The following is a 15674-nucleotide window of genomic DNA, read 5'->3' as shown; positions in this document are numbered from 1 at the left end:
GACAGAGATCCTCTTTTTTAAACATCCTGAGATCCACTCGTTGGTTGTGGACCCCACTTTGAACACCTATACTATATAATGCAGCACAACTGAGCAGTAACAAGAAGCAGTGGTCATCAGCAGTAATCTTTTAAAGATTCGAAACTTCTTTTTGAAAACTTGACAGTATAGCAATACTGTGACCACTTGGCACTATGACAGGCTTTGTTTTGTTTTTCATCCTAATTGTGTTCTTTCTTGTATAATTTTGTATAATTTATGTTTAATTAATGTTTTTCTTGTGAGCGTTGTGTCTCTAATACTATCTGCCTTTGATGCTGTTGCAAGTGAGTTTTTCATTTCACCTGTACTTGTGCATATGACAATAAACTTGACTTGATTTGGACAAATGCTAGAAATTATGTATTTCCTACATTCTTCTGCATATTTATTGACCTCAGGCTTCATGTAAAGGTTTTCCTTTGCACATCTTCAATGTGATAACTCTCTCCCCACCCCCTAACCTCATTTCCCAGTATGCCTCAGGATGGGACAATGGGTCAGCTAGTCGAGCAGCTACCTCACAACTCCAGTGAGGCAGCTTCAATCCTGACCTCTGGTACTGCCTGCGTGCAGTTTGCATGCTCCCCCTGTGACTGCATGGGTTTTCTCCCACATCACAAAGACATGTGGGTTAATAGGTTAATTGGCCAGTGTAAATTGTCCCTGGTGTGTAAGTGAGTGGTAGAATCTGGGGGGAGTTGATAGGAATGTGGGGAAATTAAAATTGGAATGAGTGCTGAAGGGCTTGTTTCTGTGCTGTATGATTCGAGTATCTGTTAGTATTTGACTAATGTAGTGCTTGACCCTCTTTTAGGTCAGTCAACACTTGTTCTGTACTTCCATTCTGCCAATAGTTTCGTCTGAAATTCTTAAGACTTTCCTGCAAAGTCCTCTCTTAACACAGAAAAAGATTAGAACAATAACGTTATAAAGAAATCAAATGGAGGTAATAGTGACAGATCCAGAGTCCAGCAATTATGGTGATAAGAAACTATTCAATGGACCGGGGGAACTGCAGATTTTTTGAAGATATCAAGCTGATAACGAATTGATGGAATTGCCAAAAGATTAACTTTAAAACTAGAAATAGCATAAAGTAAATGTGAATAAAGACTGAAGCTTTCCATAAAAATATTTAATTCTTTCTTGAAGCAATTGGTGATCTACATTCCTTTCCAACACTTCCTCTGTTCTGTTGGTTTGAGAATCAAGTCTTTTATTTATTGAACCCTGAAACATTTTTTGCAATATAGTTATTTAACTTGTAGGCAGGATTATTTTAATGCAAGCTGCTTCCCTTGTAATGTAATTTGTTCTTTTGACAGTCCTATCTAGTAAAGCTAAAATGATTAAATCTTAGTTTCTTTTTCAGCCCCATCACTCTTATTTAACAGGTTTAAACAGGAGACTGTGTTCAAACCTGGAGGCTTATTATTATTAGCAAACTTACTGTTTTGCTTCCCCTATAAGTTGGGATATAAAAGGCAAATTATGTCCTTTTTTTGGTTGATAAAAAAACATCTCCTACCAATTTATATATAAATCTGGCACCCCCGGGAATTTGGTGATGCTGGACTAGCTGATTTTTCAGACTACTGGATATTACTCTTAATAATATCTCAACATATTTTAATTATATTTTTAGATGTTATACAGAGGTATAATTAATTTTCTCTCCATGTTTTTAAAGTGAGAACTGGAACAAAATGAAGTGTGCTTAAAGGGAGTGTGGGAAACAGAGTCCCAGTGAGTTTAAAGAGAGCATGTTCAATGGGGTCCCAGTCAGTTGAAAAAGAGCATGGAAAACAGGGCCCTGTGAGTTTGAACAGAGCACAAAACAGAGCCAGGTGTGTTTAAAGTGAGCATGGAATTCAGGGCTCTGGTGAATTCAAAGAGAGTAAGGAAACTGATCTCCAATGAGTTCAAAGGTAGCATGGAAACGGAGCCCTGGTGTGTTTAAAGGTAGCACAGTGGAGTTTTCCCATTTTCCTTGTTGGTCTCTTCTAAACCCCCACACCCCTCCTCCCACGCCAGATGCTCTGGTTTCCTTCCACATTCCAAAAAATGTGCTATCTGGTAGGTTAATTGGCTACTGTAAATTCGTGTTGGTTGTTGGTGGGAGAAACAGAGGTTGTCAATGGGCATGTGTGAGAAAATAGTTTACAGGGAAGTAAGTGCGGGAATGGGATTAATGCTCGGAGAGCTGGCGTAGACTTGATGGGCTGAATGGCCTCCTTCTATGTTGTGAGGAAATATGAATACCTAATTAGAGCTGCATCAGGAGACGTGCAATTTGTGCTAATTAGCAGGTGACACAAAAAATGGTGTATTTTGCAGTACCCAAAGTTAACAGAATTTAACAGAAATACAAATAAATTGCAAATTGGAATGTTAACAATTACCAGATTGGAATAGAATCAATTTTAAAATAAAAGTAAATGAGCACTGATTTTAGATACTGCTGTATGATTACTGCTCTCCCAAAGCTAGATTATTAACGTATTTTGATATCTAAAACTGCATCGCTTCAGTTTTTCATTAGAGGATGATTGCCCATTTTCCATCTTACTTCATTTGATTGAAAGTCAGTTCAGTGCAGCTCTCTGCAGCATGGATTAGTGCCACAATTCTTCACATGTCAATTTCCCATCAGAGATCCATATTCCCCTACAGAAAAGGCAAAATCCATGCAGTAGCTGCGGGCTTGTTGGTCCTTGGGGTCAAGTTGAGAATATCATTAATAGCAATGATGGCTGAATACAACATTGACAGATTTATTTTTTTGTAATAGCTCATTCAGACAAGAGTTATACTGATGGATCATATTTGGTCCATCAAGGAAAATAAAGATGACATGTCTGCTTGCAAAAGCGTGCAATCCTCAAAGCATCATTAGCCATTTTTGAAACCAAAAAGACACTCTCTAAACAAACTCAATGCTGGTTACTTACGTGGCATCCCTCTCGGCTCATTTGAACAGTTCTGAAATGCAGAATATCATAACATCCTGCTCTTGAAAACATTTTAAAGAATCTTCCCTCTTCCAGCAAATCTTTGTCCCTTGTTTAGGTTTCCATAGAGCATGGCCCAAACCTCAACCAAGACATTTACCTTAATAACTTGGAAAATTACCTTGTTTTGATGGTCCAGGTAAAGAGTACAATACCTTTGTGCTAGATCCATGCTGGTGTTAAGTGCAGAGGACTCGTGCTTCACCACTAAAAAGACCTGTTCTTATCAAGTCCTGACAGGGTCTACATTTGGCTTGAGGATAGAGTCATGGAGCTTCTGAGCTATCTACTTCAGGAGTGCATAAAAGTGACTTGTGACACAACTCTTGACATACTGAGTTCAAGAGTCAGGAGGTTATGTTACAGTTTTATTAAACTCTGGTTAGGCCACATCTGGAGTAGTGAATTAATTTTCTGGTCGCCCCATTATAGGAAGGACGTGGAGGCTTTGGAGACGGCGTAGAAGAGGTTTAACAGGATGATGCCTAGAATAGAGGGCATGTGCAAAAAGGAGAGGTTGGACAAACTTGGGTTGTTCTCTCTGGAGTGGCAGAGGCTGAGGGGAGACCTGATAGAAGTTTATAAAATTATGATAGGCATAGATAGAGTAGACTGCCGGGATCTTTTTCTCAGGGTTGAAATGTCTAATACTAGAGGGCATACATTTAAGGTGAGAGGAGGAAAGTTCAAAGGAGATGTGAGAGGCAGGTTTTCTTTACATAGAGAGTGGTGGGTGCCTGGAATGTACTGCCAGGGGTGGTAGTGCAGGCAGATATGATAGAGGTGTTTAAGATGCTCTTAGGTAGGTACATGAATGTGCAGAGAATGGGAGGATATGGACCATATGCAGGCAGAAGGGATTAGGCGTCATTAGCTTAATTAGTTCAGCACAACATCATGGGCTGAAGGGCCTGTTCCTGTGCAGCACTGTTCTATGTTCTATGTTATATGTGAGTTCAGGAAACTTATGTTGAGGCACTTACATAATACAGATCAACAATTTTTTTTGGCTCCAAGTGAATAGTCACAACAATGGTTTACAGCATTACAGATGTTAGAGGAACGAAAAGAGAAGATGCAATAATTTGGAAAGTAATGTTGAAGTGTAGATAGTAAGGTTTTGAAAGTTGCAAAACTGTACCAGAAAGGAAAACTGCGAAAAATTAACTCTACAGTTTTAGAGCCTCTTTGGAAAGAATAATTTAGAATAGCAAGTAATGAACTATCCTAAATGCAATAAAGTTATGAAGCAGAGAAGAGGAGTATGTTGTATAGCTGCAGCTGGATAAACAAAAAGTTCAGAGGCAGAGAATCAGAAAGATTCTGAATTAATTACCTTTAAAGACGATTGACCACTATAATGTAGATAAATGCATCTGTCAATTTACTTTGGGTTTATGCAAAGCAGCAGACACAGTATCAGTACCTGCTATCTTGTACACAGTAAATTCCCCAAAATAGTCATATAATCAGTGATCATTTCTCTGTTTTGACCATACTAATTCAAATATTTAAGATGCACTGTGAAAGGATTACAGTGAAGTTGAATGGGGAAAAAATCATGAAAATATAGTCTGGAAACCACTATCAGGAGGAAGAAACCTTCATCACAGTTAAAGTACTTGGAAGAGCGCTTGAAGAATCATGACCACGAGACCACAGACCAAGAGCTGGAAAGTGGGAGTAATCTTTATTGCTGCTCTTTTGGCTGCCATGGGACACAGTGGGACACATGGTCTCCTTTCTCTACCATAAATATCTATAATATGCAAATTGTACTGAGAATATTTGTGCAACAACCTGCTTTCCACCTGAGCTCATTTGCAACTCATTTTTGAATAAGTTATTAGCACGAATGTAGATTTTCTTTGTTTTTTGTCTCTGGATTATGAATGGATGATTAACATTATTCCAAACTGAAAGGATGCAAGTTGTCTCCTTAGCCACAATAGCGTTATAGAAGTAAATGAAAAGTATTAAAGATTTCATAAACTACTGAAGCCTAACATCCATACACTAGATGGTTAAATCTGCAGGCAAGCAATTAATGACAGCTTTAATTTACCACTGATTTCTTAACAAAATGTGCTGCTTACACAGCACAACCCATAATTATGCCCATATAAGCCAGATAGGCATCAAACTTGAAATAAGTATGATAAGGAGGAAACGACCAGATGCTAATGTATGCAGACTCATACAAACCCATTAAATGAAAGCTAAATTTTAACGGAGTGGAAATTAAATAAGGGATCAATGTTGCTAGAATGTGCATTGGAGATAAATTTGGAAACATAATCCCAGGTCCTTAAAAATAAAACCAAAAAGGAAAGACAGGCACTCATCTGTGATTCCAACAACAAAACATTTTGTCCTTTCTTCCACTTACTCCCAGTTGTCCACTGACATGACCCACTTGTAAAATTACCACACCACTAAAATTAGTCTGATGTCAAAAATATGAAACGATCCAATTGCCATTAACAGCAGGGACACTTCTGGTGTTCGTGGGAGTGGTGTTCATGAATTCTATATCAAGGAACAAAGCTTGCAACATTCAATTGAATTAAATTGAGAGATGATGCATTTTTTCATTTTTGGTGAGAGAAATTGATGAAAAATTAAAACAAGTTAATTCTTGTCAAACAGATTTTAAATCTGTCTGCCCAAAGATACCAACAGTACTCCTGAGGCTTCGGCGAAGATCAACTGATTTACAGACCAGGATTATGAAATCTTCTGGGTTCAATTTGGATAAGGCCTTTGTCCTGTAGGCATCAGAGAAGCTGCACTCATTGCCATTCAACTTCAAGTTGTATTGTGATCTTAATGACGTATCAGTATTTCTCCTCAATTTATGGCTTTTGACAAATTTACTACACATGGTTAAAGTGGTAATTTTCTCCTCTCTTTATCTATATTATATGATGAAAAGGGGGAATAGCTTTATTGTATTCCTGTGGAAGCATAACTGAAATTTGAGAGCTCTGCACAGGGAAATGGGTGTATGGTTATATATGTGTATGTGCTCATGCTCAGTATGTTGTGTAATCCTATTAAGTTTTCTCTTCTCCTTTCCCTTCAGTTGGGTTCCCTTGAGCAACATACTTTCCCCTTGAGACTGACTGGCAGCTGTCATGACTCCAAGAGATGTGGAAAAGGTGTGGGGATGAATTGTTTTTCTCAGGGAAATAGTCTTGTATGAATTTGCCAGCTTCAACTGTTCTCTGGTCAGGACTGGCTCAACTAGATGTGCATGAGTGATCACTGTACAATGCACGTATCTCTTCCCAGTGGTAAACAGTACCTACTGCATGGTTCTATACAGTGAAGCCCAAAGGTTACTTTGAGTTGTGTTCAGGTTTACATGCAACGTTCTGCCCTCAATGACTTGTAAGCCAACTGGTAACCCATTTATTACATCCTCCATTTACCATTACTATTTATCGGAGCTGCTGTCTGTGCTCTAACAAAATGAAAGGATATGCTGCTGCATCACCTGAATTAACTGTAGAAAACTGGCAACAATTGGTGACAATATAGACGGACACATCAGCACCTTCTCTAGCAGTGGAGCAATGACATTATGGCTTTGGCTTCAACCTCAGGAGAACTTTAAGACTAACTCACATGACCAGATCTGCTGGATCTTTAGTTTAACTCAATGAATATGAGCAACAGCATACTCAAAGGATTGACATCACTACATGAAATCTCACTCTTATCAAAGTGCAGACTAATTTGTAGACAAGTTTGTGACATATATAATCCAATGCAACAGAATACAAAATATTAATTCTTTCATTCAGGTTACTTGAAATTGCTAGCAGTTTGACATTTAATGCATGTCTAATTATAACAGAGATGCTCTTAAATTATATTCAGATATTTCATTTCACACTCAGCTAAGCTTAACAGTGACTATTATAGATGTTGGAAAGGTAAATCATGCAATGCAATTGATACTTTTTCCCCTCGTTAATTCTTAAATTCAATCCTACTCCTTAAAGTTTTGATTCTCTGGGGTTAAATTCCAGGAATTCCTGCCACTGCTTCAGGTCTCCTCACTGTCAGCTAAGCAGCTTCTAACTTCAAAGTTTCAAAAAGTCTTTGGAGCCACTTGGAAGCAAGAGACCACCAACAATAAGACTGTTGAGGGAACTACTTTTAGTCCATGCCAACCACAATGGATGTGCCCAGGCTTTGCTGATTGGTATATGACTTGAGACCACCTGAAGAAGGCTGTGCTCACAGTAACTCACGAAGTACTCAGAGAGAAAAAAATACAAAGAGTGGGTTTGTTAAATAGGTTGTCAAAAGATATGAAGCAAAGGTGCAAAAATGGAGTTGAGATGCAGATGAAACATGATTCAAGGCTTATTACTGTTCCCAATGTGCCTGTAATAATGGTGAAGCCCAAGAAGTGGAGAGAGAACTTTCATTCAAGCACAACAAAAAACTACTGACAGTAATTCCTGTAATTGGGTGCTGGTCGTTCAAATATTGATGAATTATTCATGATAAACTGACAATATCAGATGGTTATTCAACCAACAGCTATCATCAAAGATTCCCACCATCCGGGCCATGCCATCTTCTTGCAGCTAACATTGGGCAGGAAGTACAGAAGTCTGAAGACCCACACCACCAGGTTCAAAAACAGCTACTTCCCTTCAACTATTCACTTCTTGAACCAACCGGCACAACCCTAATCATTACCTCAGTATAGCAACACTATATCCACTTTGACAACTTTGCACTACAATGGACTATTTTTTAAATTCTAATTGTGTTCTTTCTTGTATAGTTTTTCATAATTTATGTTTAATTTAGGTTTTTCTTGTGAATGTTGTGTCTCTAATACTATGTGCCTGTGATGCTGCTGCAAGTAAGTTTTTCATTGCACCTGTGCATACACGTACTTATGCATATGACAATAAACTTGACTTTGACTGCAGCAGCACCCTCCTCTTCAGTTAATATTGCACATATTCATGACCCATGGAAATCAGTGGATGGTGATTGGGACTGTGTACTCTGTCTGACTGTACCACCCTGAAGACATTTCGGCAGCACTACTGCTATATGTCAGCATCACCAAACTCAATACAATTAGGACACTGAAGCTGAGGCTTTCCAGTATCGTGGTTCCAGATTTCCAGTTTTGCAAGAACAGTAACAAAATTATATAACTACTCACAGCGATTCCCGTTATTTGATCCTGGCAGCCACTGTACGTGCATTGTAGAATGAACAGTCTTGCCCATTTAGTTGAGCTAGTCTGACCAGGTAAAAAAGGTGATGCGGTGAATGACAGTAGGACAGCAGCTGTCTACTTGTAGATTATAAAATTTCAGGACCTGACAGCTGATGGACTTAACTTACCCAGCACTAACACACATATGAGAATGGCAGTTGCTTATCAGAGTTGGGAAGGCAGACAGATTTCTCCTCTGTTTCTTTCTTTCCCTCTCCTCCTACCCTCCACCTTCACCATCCCCCTCTGTCTTCCACAGCTCCCAGCACCACCCCTTTCGCCCTTGTAACGTGGAGACTGATGAGAACGTATTCACCATTTTCCAAACTGGGATCAGCTAATGCCGTATAAAGAATAAAATAGAGTCTTCCTGTTCTCATTAGTCAGTATAATTCTGCAAGAACTAATAAGGTCAAAGTACTTCATTTTCTGAAGCAATGAGTGAACTGAAAAGTAACAGTAACAGGCTAATTGAAAAAAACATTTTCGCTAATGTTTGCACAATATTCATTTCCAATTGCAGCTCCTGGACAAATGAAGCAGTCCACTACTGCATGCAGCAAAGCCTCGGCAATGATCAGGCATGAGCTGATAAGTGGCAGGTAATATTTATGTCACACAAGTGCATTCTCTCTCCTAGACAGAGTCTAACCACCTACCTTTACCCATCCCAAGAGCATTACCATTGTTGGGTTCCACACCATCAACATCCAGAGAGCTCACCGTGAATCAGAAATCCAACAGACCAGCCATATAAATACTGTGGCTACAAGAGCAGCTCAAGGCTGGTATTCTGGATGTCGGAGGTTACTTCCTGACACCCCAAACCCTTTCCACCCCTGCCAATTCAGTGATGATGTAACCTAGCTTGATGATGGATAATAAAGTCCCCCCATACAGACTATATTCTGTGTCATAGCTACCTGCAGTGCTTCTTCTAAGTACTGTTCAATAAGAAGGAAAACGGATTCATCAGCTGAGAAATGTTGTCACCATTAGGTTTCTCTGTCTGATGCATTGAAACTTTATGGAGTCTGGAATCAATGTTGAGGACTTACAGGATTACTTACCCTCCACCCCAGAACTCAACATCAAACCAAATCTACACTCCCTCCCTGCACCCACCTGCCACCACCAGTATCCACTCTGCAGCCATCTCTGGTGGTTCAGACAGGACCAACCCTAGATTAGAGATGGAGGACACTGGCTTATTGTCTGTCACGTATAATTCTGTGAAGTGGACTGTAGCTTGTCTGCGGGATTGCTCTCCCACTTTAGCCCCCAGATGACTGTGAGGAAAACTAACAAGGCTGACATGAGTGGGATTAGGAGCAACTCTGCCATGAAGGAATTTGATGCCAAAGTTAAATGTCTTCTTTCCTCAAAGAAAATCAACAAGGCGGATACTTCAAAAAATATAAAAACTACGTTTACTTATTCTGTTTAGTTCTTTCCTTTATCTCGTCTTTGTTTTCCAACCTTAATTCTGCATTGTGTACATGATTTAAATAACATTTTTATTTCCAGTGTTTCACTTTGGCTCAAGGTTACATGGCTCAATGAACATACTTTAATCTAACTGGTAAAATAATGTAGCCTGTGTGGGGCGGCACGGTAATGTAGTGGTTAGCACGACACTATTACAGCGCCAGCGATCGGGGTTCGATTCCCGTTGCTGTCTGTAAGGAGTTTGTACGTCCTCTCGTGTCTGCGTGGGTTTCCGCCAGGTGCTCCAGTTTCCTCCCACATTCTAAAGACGTACGGATAGGTTAATTTGGGGTTTAAAATGGGTGGTGCGGACTCGTTGGGCTAGAAGGGCCTGTTACCACGCTGTAAATAAAACATAAATTTGTTGTGAAGGACACTGTATTGAACCAGCATTTGTGGGAGCTTTTGCCTGCAAGCCCATGTAAAATCACTGAGCACAAGGTGACCTGGCAAAGGCACTGAGAGTAAACTCTGGGTCATTAGACCAAACTTCAGCCATCCATTTTTTTTCTCCCCAATAAGATACTGGTTGTGTTAAGAATTTTACTTGTGTTCTCTCATGATGATAGCAACAAATTATAAAGAGGAATTTAACAAGTCAGGCATCCAAAACATGTCTTATGAGCTTAATGAATGAACCAAATCATTAAACCACTTAGCCTACTCGCTTTTACTAGTAATCAAACTACCCAACTCCAAATGCTTGTTGGATCACATTGGATGAGGATGCTCTACATCCTATGAAGCCTTCTAGAAAGAACATAATAAAACCAATTCTTTGCATGTAAATCTAATAAGCCAAATCTACATAAATCATGTTTTCTTTTAATCCATTTCCCATGCTTCAGAGCATCATTTACATCGATGTTATGACCCTAATATCGTGCAACAATCCATCCATATTATCCCAAAGCAATACAGCAAAAATTCTTGCATCACAGAAAACATGGTACCTGAAAATGGGCAAGCACGGAAAACCTCCTGAGAACTGACCTCTCTCCCTTTCACATATAAAGGAAATGTTTTTCAGCAAACTGCACCTTTTCATCTGAAACTTAAAAGACTGAGTGACCCACACCAAACTGTCGTGGTGCCATACACACATCTCATGCTAAGATTCTATTGCTAAGCTAATCACTTTTTTCCCCTCCTGTCAGCACAGACTAGCTGTGTGTAATTTGAGGAGCTGATAGCAGCCCACACTAATTCACATCAAGCCTGTACCTCTTAAATTGGACCTCAACATCTGCTGGAGCTCATTGTGCAAGTTTGGGAGGAGTGTTTAGAAAAACAGAAGACAGATGTGAGAATGGGCAGCACTCTTTTTTCAATGCCGTCCTTGACATCTTGGTAAAAGAAATGGAGTCTCGGAGAGAGATCCTGCATACTAGTGGCTCATGAATCACTTTGAGACAAAAGCAAAGAGTCAAAAGTTGGAGGTGGCCAAGGTGATCAGTGCATGCAACATGGTCCTTTGGATATGCTGCAGGAGCTCACAGAAGGAGACCCACACATAAACAACTGCTGCTTCATGTAACACACCTTCAATGCTCAACTAACAACAATCCTCAGTAACAGTCTGGCCTAACAATCAGAGGCTCACATACCAACCACTACCAAAGAACTACACACATCTCAGAGACACTTTGAACTATTCATCCGTAGCAGCACATCAGATAAACGCACTGCAAAACACCAATTCTTCACTCTATCTTTTAGTAGAAAGTGGTTTGCAACTTCTTCCTGCAGCAACAAGATGGGAAATGGCCCCAGCAGCAAAGGGAGGTCATATTACTCCTTGAGCCTGCTCAGCCATTCAATTCATGGCCAATCTGACCTTAGCCTCAGATCCACTTTCCTGCCTGTCCTCCTTTATCCATGATTCCCCATAGACCAAAAATCTGTTTATTGCCCATCACTTTAATTCTTCTTCCCACTCCCACTCGCCCTTTCTGTCTTTGACTTCCTATACTTGTTCCAAATAAGACCAATGTAAGTTTGGAGAACAGCATCTCAACTTCCGTCTAGGCATGCTGCAGCCCAAATCCATCCAGGCAAATCATTAACTGATATTGAACTCAATAATCTCAGATTACCAGCCTTTCCCGTTTGTGCTAGAACTGGCAGTTCCAACATAAGATCCTGTATGTTTTTCTCTCACCATAGAAGCTGCTTGATCTGTTAGATATTTCCAGAATTCACTTTTGTTTCATATTTTTAGCAATCTCTCTATTTCAGCATGTTCTTCTGGGTTTCCTCCCTCTCTTTCATCTATTAACTAGACAGCGTCATGCCACTTGGATAACCTTGGTTTTCACCCCATCACAGATACTTTCTTTGTTCTCTCCAACTTCCTCCCCCAGCTCCCTCTCTGCAGCTTTACACACACTTGCCTTTTCCCTATTCCAGTTCTGGTGAAGAGTCATTGACCTGAAATGTTAACTCTGTATCTCTCTCTGCAGATGTAGTCTAACCTGCTGAATCTTTCTGTTTTCACAACCTGGCCTCCACTACTCCTTTGGGGCAGAGAATTCCAAAGGTTCATGATCCTCTGAAAGAAGAAATTTTCCCTCATCCCCATCTTACTAAAACCATGACTCCCAAGTTCTGGATTCCCCCCTCGAGGAGCAGCATCCTCTCAGCATCTACTTTGTCAAGTTTTCTCAGATCCTTGTCTGCTTCAGATTTTTGCGCGACTCCATATGCGGTCTCACTACTGTCCTGTACTGTTGTAGTAAACTTTCCTACTTTGATATTCCATATCCTTTGTAAAAATGGGAAATGTTCCATTAGTCTTCCTAATTACTTGCTGTACCTTCACACTAACCTTGTGTTTCATGTACAAGGATATCCATATCCCTTTCCAGAGTAGCATTCAATTGTCTAACTCAACTAATTGAGACAATACTTTGGTTTTCTATTCTTCCTATCAAAATGGTTAACCTCACATTTCTCCACAATATACTCTATCTGCCAGCTTTTTCCCCACTTAATTAATCTTTCAGACTCCGTGCACCTTCCTCACCATTTGCTTTCCCACCTTTTTTTGAATCAGCAGCAAATATGGCCAGAATATACTTGGTGCCTCCATCTCAGTGACTAATATTGTAAATAGCTGAGGCCACAGTGTTGATCCCAAATACATCCAATTGGTTACGGCTTGCCAACTTGAAAAAATCAATTTATTCCAACTTTATATTTTCTGTTATTTAACCAGTTCTTTATCCATGCTAACATTTACCCCCAGTGCCATGAGCACTTGTGTATAGACTTTCACATGGCACCTTATTGAATGTCATTTGAAAACCTAAATACACTATATCTATAGAGTCTTTTATTCAACCTGTTCATTACATCCCCAAAGAACTCTGATAAGGTTGTCAGACACAACTTCCTTTTCATAAAAACCATATTGACTCTGCTTGATTATAAACATCCTGCTACTACTTCCTTTATAATGGATTCCAACATATTTTCCCAATGACAAATGTCAGGCTAACTGGCCTATTGTTTCCTGCTTTCTGTCTCTCTCCCCATTGAATAGGCGTGTTACACCTATGATTCTGAAGTCCCTGGGACCTTTGCAGTCAAGGAAATTAGTTGCATTGTGGACAGGGTGTTGGTGGTCATAGATTGGCTAGTACGGAGCCAGAGATCATTCAAGAGGGCAGAATGCTTGTAGTTCATCTTTATTCTCACGTTTTATTTCCCACTCATCGTACACTCTCTTCTGTTGTGCAAAATTAAAATAGTTTCAGTGTTCCCCCACACCGGCCCCTACCCCTCACAATGCCTTTTTGATTTCAGATATCCAACAAATACCACCTAGCTGACAGCTGAACCACAAAAGTCAGAGGGAGTTCAGCTCATCACATCTGATCAGCTTCCACTAACTGCCAGGAAAATGGTTTAGAAATGGGATGTACATGTGGTGATTTACGGTTGTATTGTTGCAAAGCCAGGGAGAAAGGGGAGATTGTCGGCCAACTTCTTGAAGAACAAGATCACAGGTTAATTCTGTTCTGGAAGACTCAAAGGAGGGCCACAATGAGGCAATCTAGAGATGGACACATAGAATATTCACATGGAGATGATAAGGGCATTGTTTGTTCCACCTAAAAATATATGTGAAACATTTGGAGAAATAGCAGTGTTCAGGTCAAACCTTGAATAGGACTTTGCATGAAACCTGGGGCTCACCTTCTGCACCCTCCATTAAACACCAGTATCTTCAGTAATTAAGAATCTATCGTGGGTTAGCTTCTGTTTGAAGATGATCCCCGGACATTGTTGATTGGAAATGGACAACAGAAGTGCTGTTCAATTTGTGGATATGGACCTAACCTTTAACCAGTTCTCAAACCATCTTAATACATCAGGCCTCAGCAAACAGCCTTGCTTCTGGCGTTAAGACGAAAGAAAGATAAGTGATGATATAGCTGAGTATGGTTGGGCCTAAGACTCTGTCCCAAGGACAGTGAGCTCCTTCAGGAACATCCCACAGCTAAGATGACTGGCTCCAGCTATCAGACTGGTTCCAGGTATAACTCCATCCACTGGAGAAATTTTCCCCTAGTTGCCAAAGAATTCAAATTTATTTGGACTTTTTGATTCCACAGTCAAATACTGCCTTGACGCCAATGGCGGTCACTCTCCACTCACTTCTGGAATACTGTGTCTGGAGCATTATGACAGGATTAGGCTATTCAGTCCCCTGATGCATTTGCCTTCCACAAATGCTTTTTCCAGCACTTTTTGCTGCATTTACAATTACACTAATAATGCTAAGATTCCATTCATTACAACTAAAACTTTACATCTCAATGGGGAGCACATATTTTTGGTGGAAATGATAAGGATGAAAGGTACTCGATGATAGGCTGAAGGGCCTGTATCCATGCTATAGGACTCTATGACTCACCTAATTGCTGAAATGCAAATTTTCATAATCCATTGTCACTGTCCATAATGAAAGTCAGAGAAAAAACATCTTTCAAACAATAATAGGATTTGTTAAAAAGTAATTTTGACTTCAATAGCTTGGCTGCAAAATTTGCAGTGTCTGTTCAAACTGAACTCTTCCTTGGGAAAAACAAGTCTGCATTACTAAGTCACTTCGCCTTTGGAAAATAGTTATCATCTCATTTACAGCAAAAAGCTTTAAATGCTCTCAGGTTCATCATGAAAAAATTTCTAATTATTAAGGGCATATAAAACTTTATTTTACTTTTTAAAACTCATTAATATCTTAATCCTATTTTTAAAATTAGAGATGTTAGTCTGTTAGAGCAATTTACTTGTTCTGAATTACACAAGCAAATACTTTCCCATGCATTAATTCACTACTGCATGTTAGTTTTGCAAGGCAGTAACTCAAAAGCATTTGCACTCACGGACAAGATCAAATGATGCTCAGAAATCAGATACACAGTTTAATTTCACACTCCATCAAGTTTTACAACATGGAAATGTTAAGTGAAGAAAAGACTGCCACATACCTCTGTGAGGCCTGAAATCTCACCCTTCAGTAATGGTCTGACAATCGAAGGAGTGTGGATCTTTCCATTGTCCGCTGGTTTTCCCTTCATAAAATGCTTCCCTGCTTCATAAATATCAACCTCAATCATTTTCCCCAGAAATTCAGGTTGCTTAGGCACCAGAACCTTAAGGGGAAGCAGAAAAAACACCAATATAAGATTTAAAGACAGCAAGTACTAAGGCATAGACTTTTAAGCACACTTAAAGTTTCAGGGCAATGGAAAAAACAAAGCTGCAAATTGAACAAGAGTGTGCTAATTTACCACAATGGAATTGCGCCCTTTTCCTTTCAATGCCTGCCACGTTGTAAGTTTTCTTTCAGATTATTGTTATGATTG

The 15674-nt window shown here is 39.7% G+C and overlaps 1 protein-coding gene across 1 annotated transcript in view; it reads right to left on the bottom strand.

Moving 5' to 3' along the window:
- The window catches only part of cdkal1 (CDK5 regulatory subunit associated protein 1-like 1), a gene marked incomplete at its 5' end in the record, with an annotated part of 448677 nt that overhangs the window by 2768 nt on the left and 430235 nt on the right, over positions 1–15674 (bottom strand). Inside the window, one exon of the mRNA XM_052016953.1 lies at positions 15297–15461. Coding sequence (XP_051872913.1) covers positions 15297–15461 — 165 coding nt within the window. The remainder of the gene's footprint in view (positions 1–15296; positions 15462–15674) is intronic.

This window comes from Pristis pectinata, chromosome 5 (genome assembly GCF_009764475.1).
Source record: "Pristis pectinata isolate sPriPec2 chromosome 5, sPriPec2.1.pri, whole genome shotgun sequence".
In the NCBI taxonomy this organism is placed as follows: Eukaryota; Metazoa; Chordata; class Chondrichthyes; order Rhinopristiformes; family Pristidae; genus Pristis; species Pristis pectinata.
The sequence above is the reverse complement of the archived record's forward strand: the minus strand, read 5'-3'. Positions and strand labels throughout refer to the sequence as shown.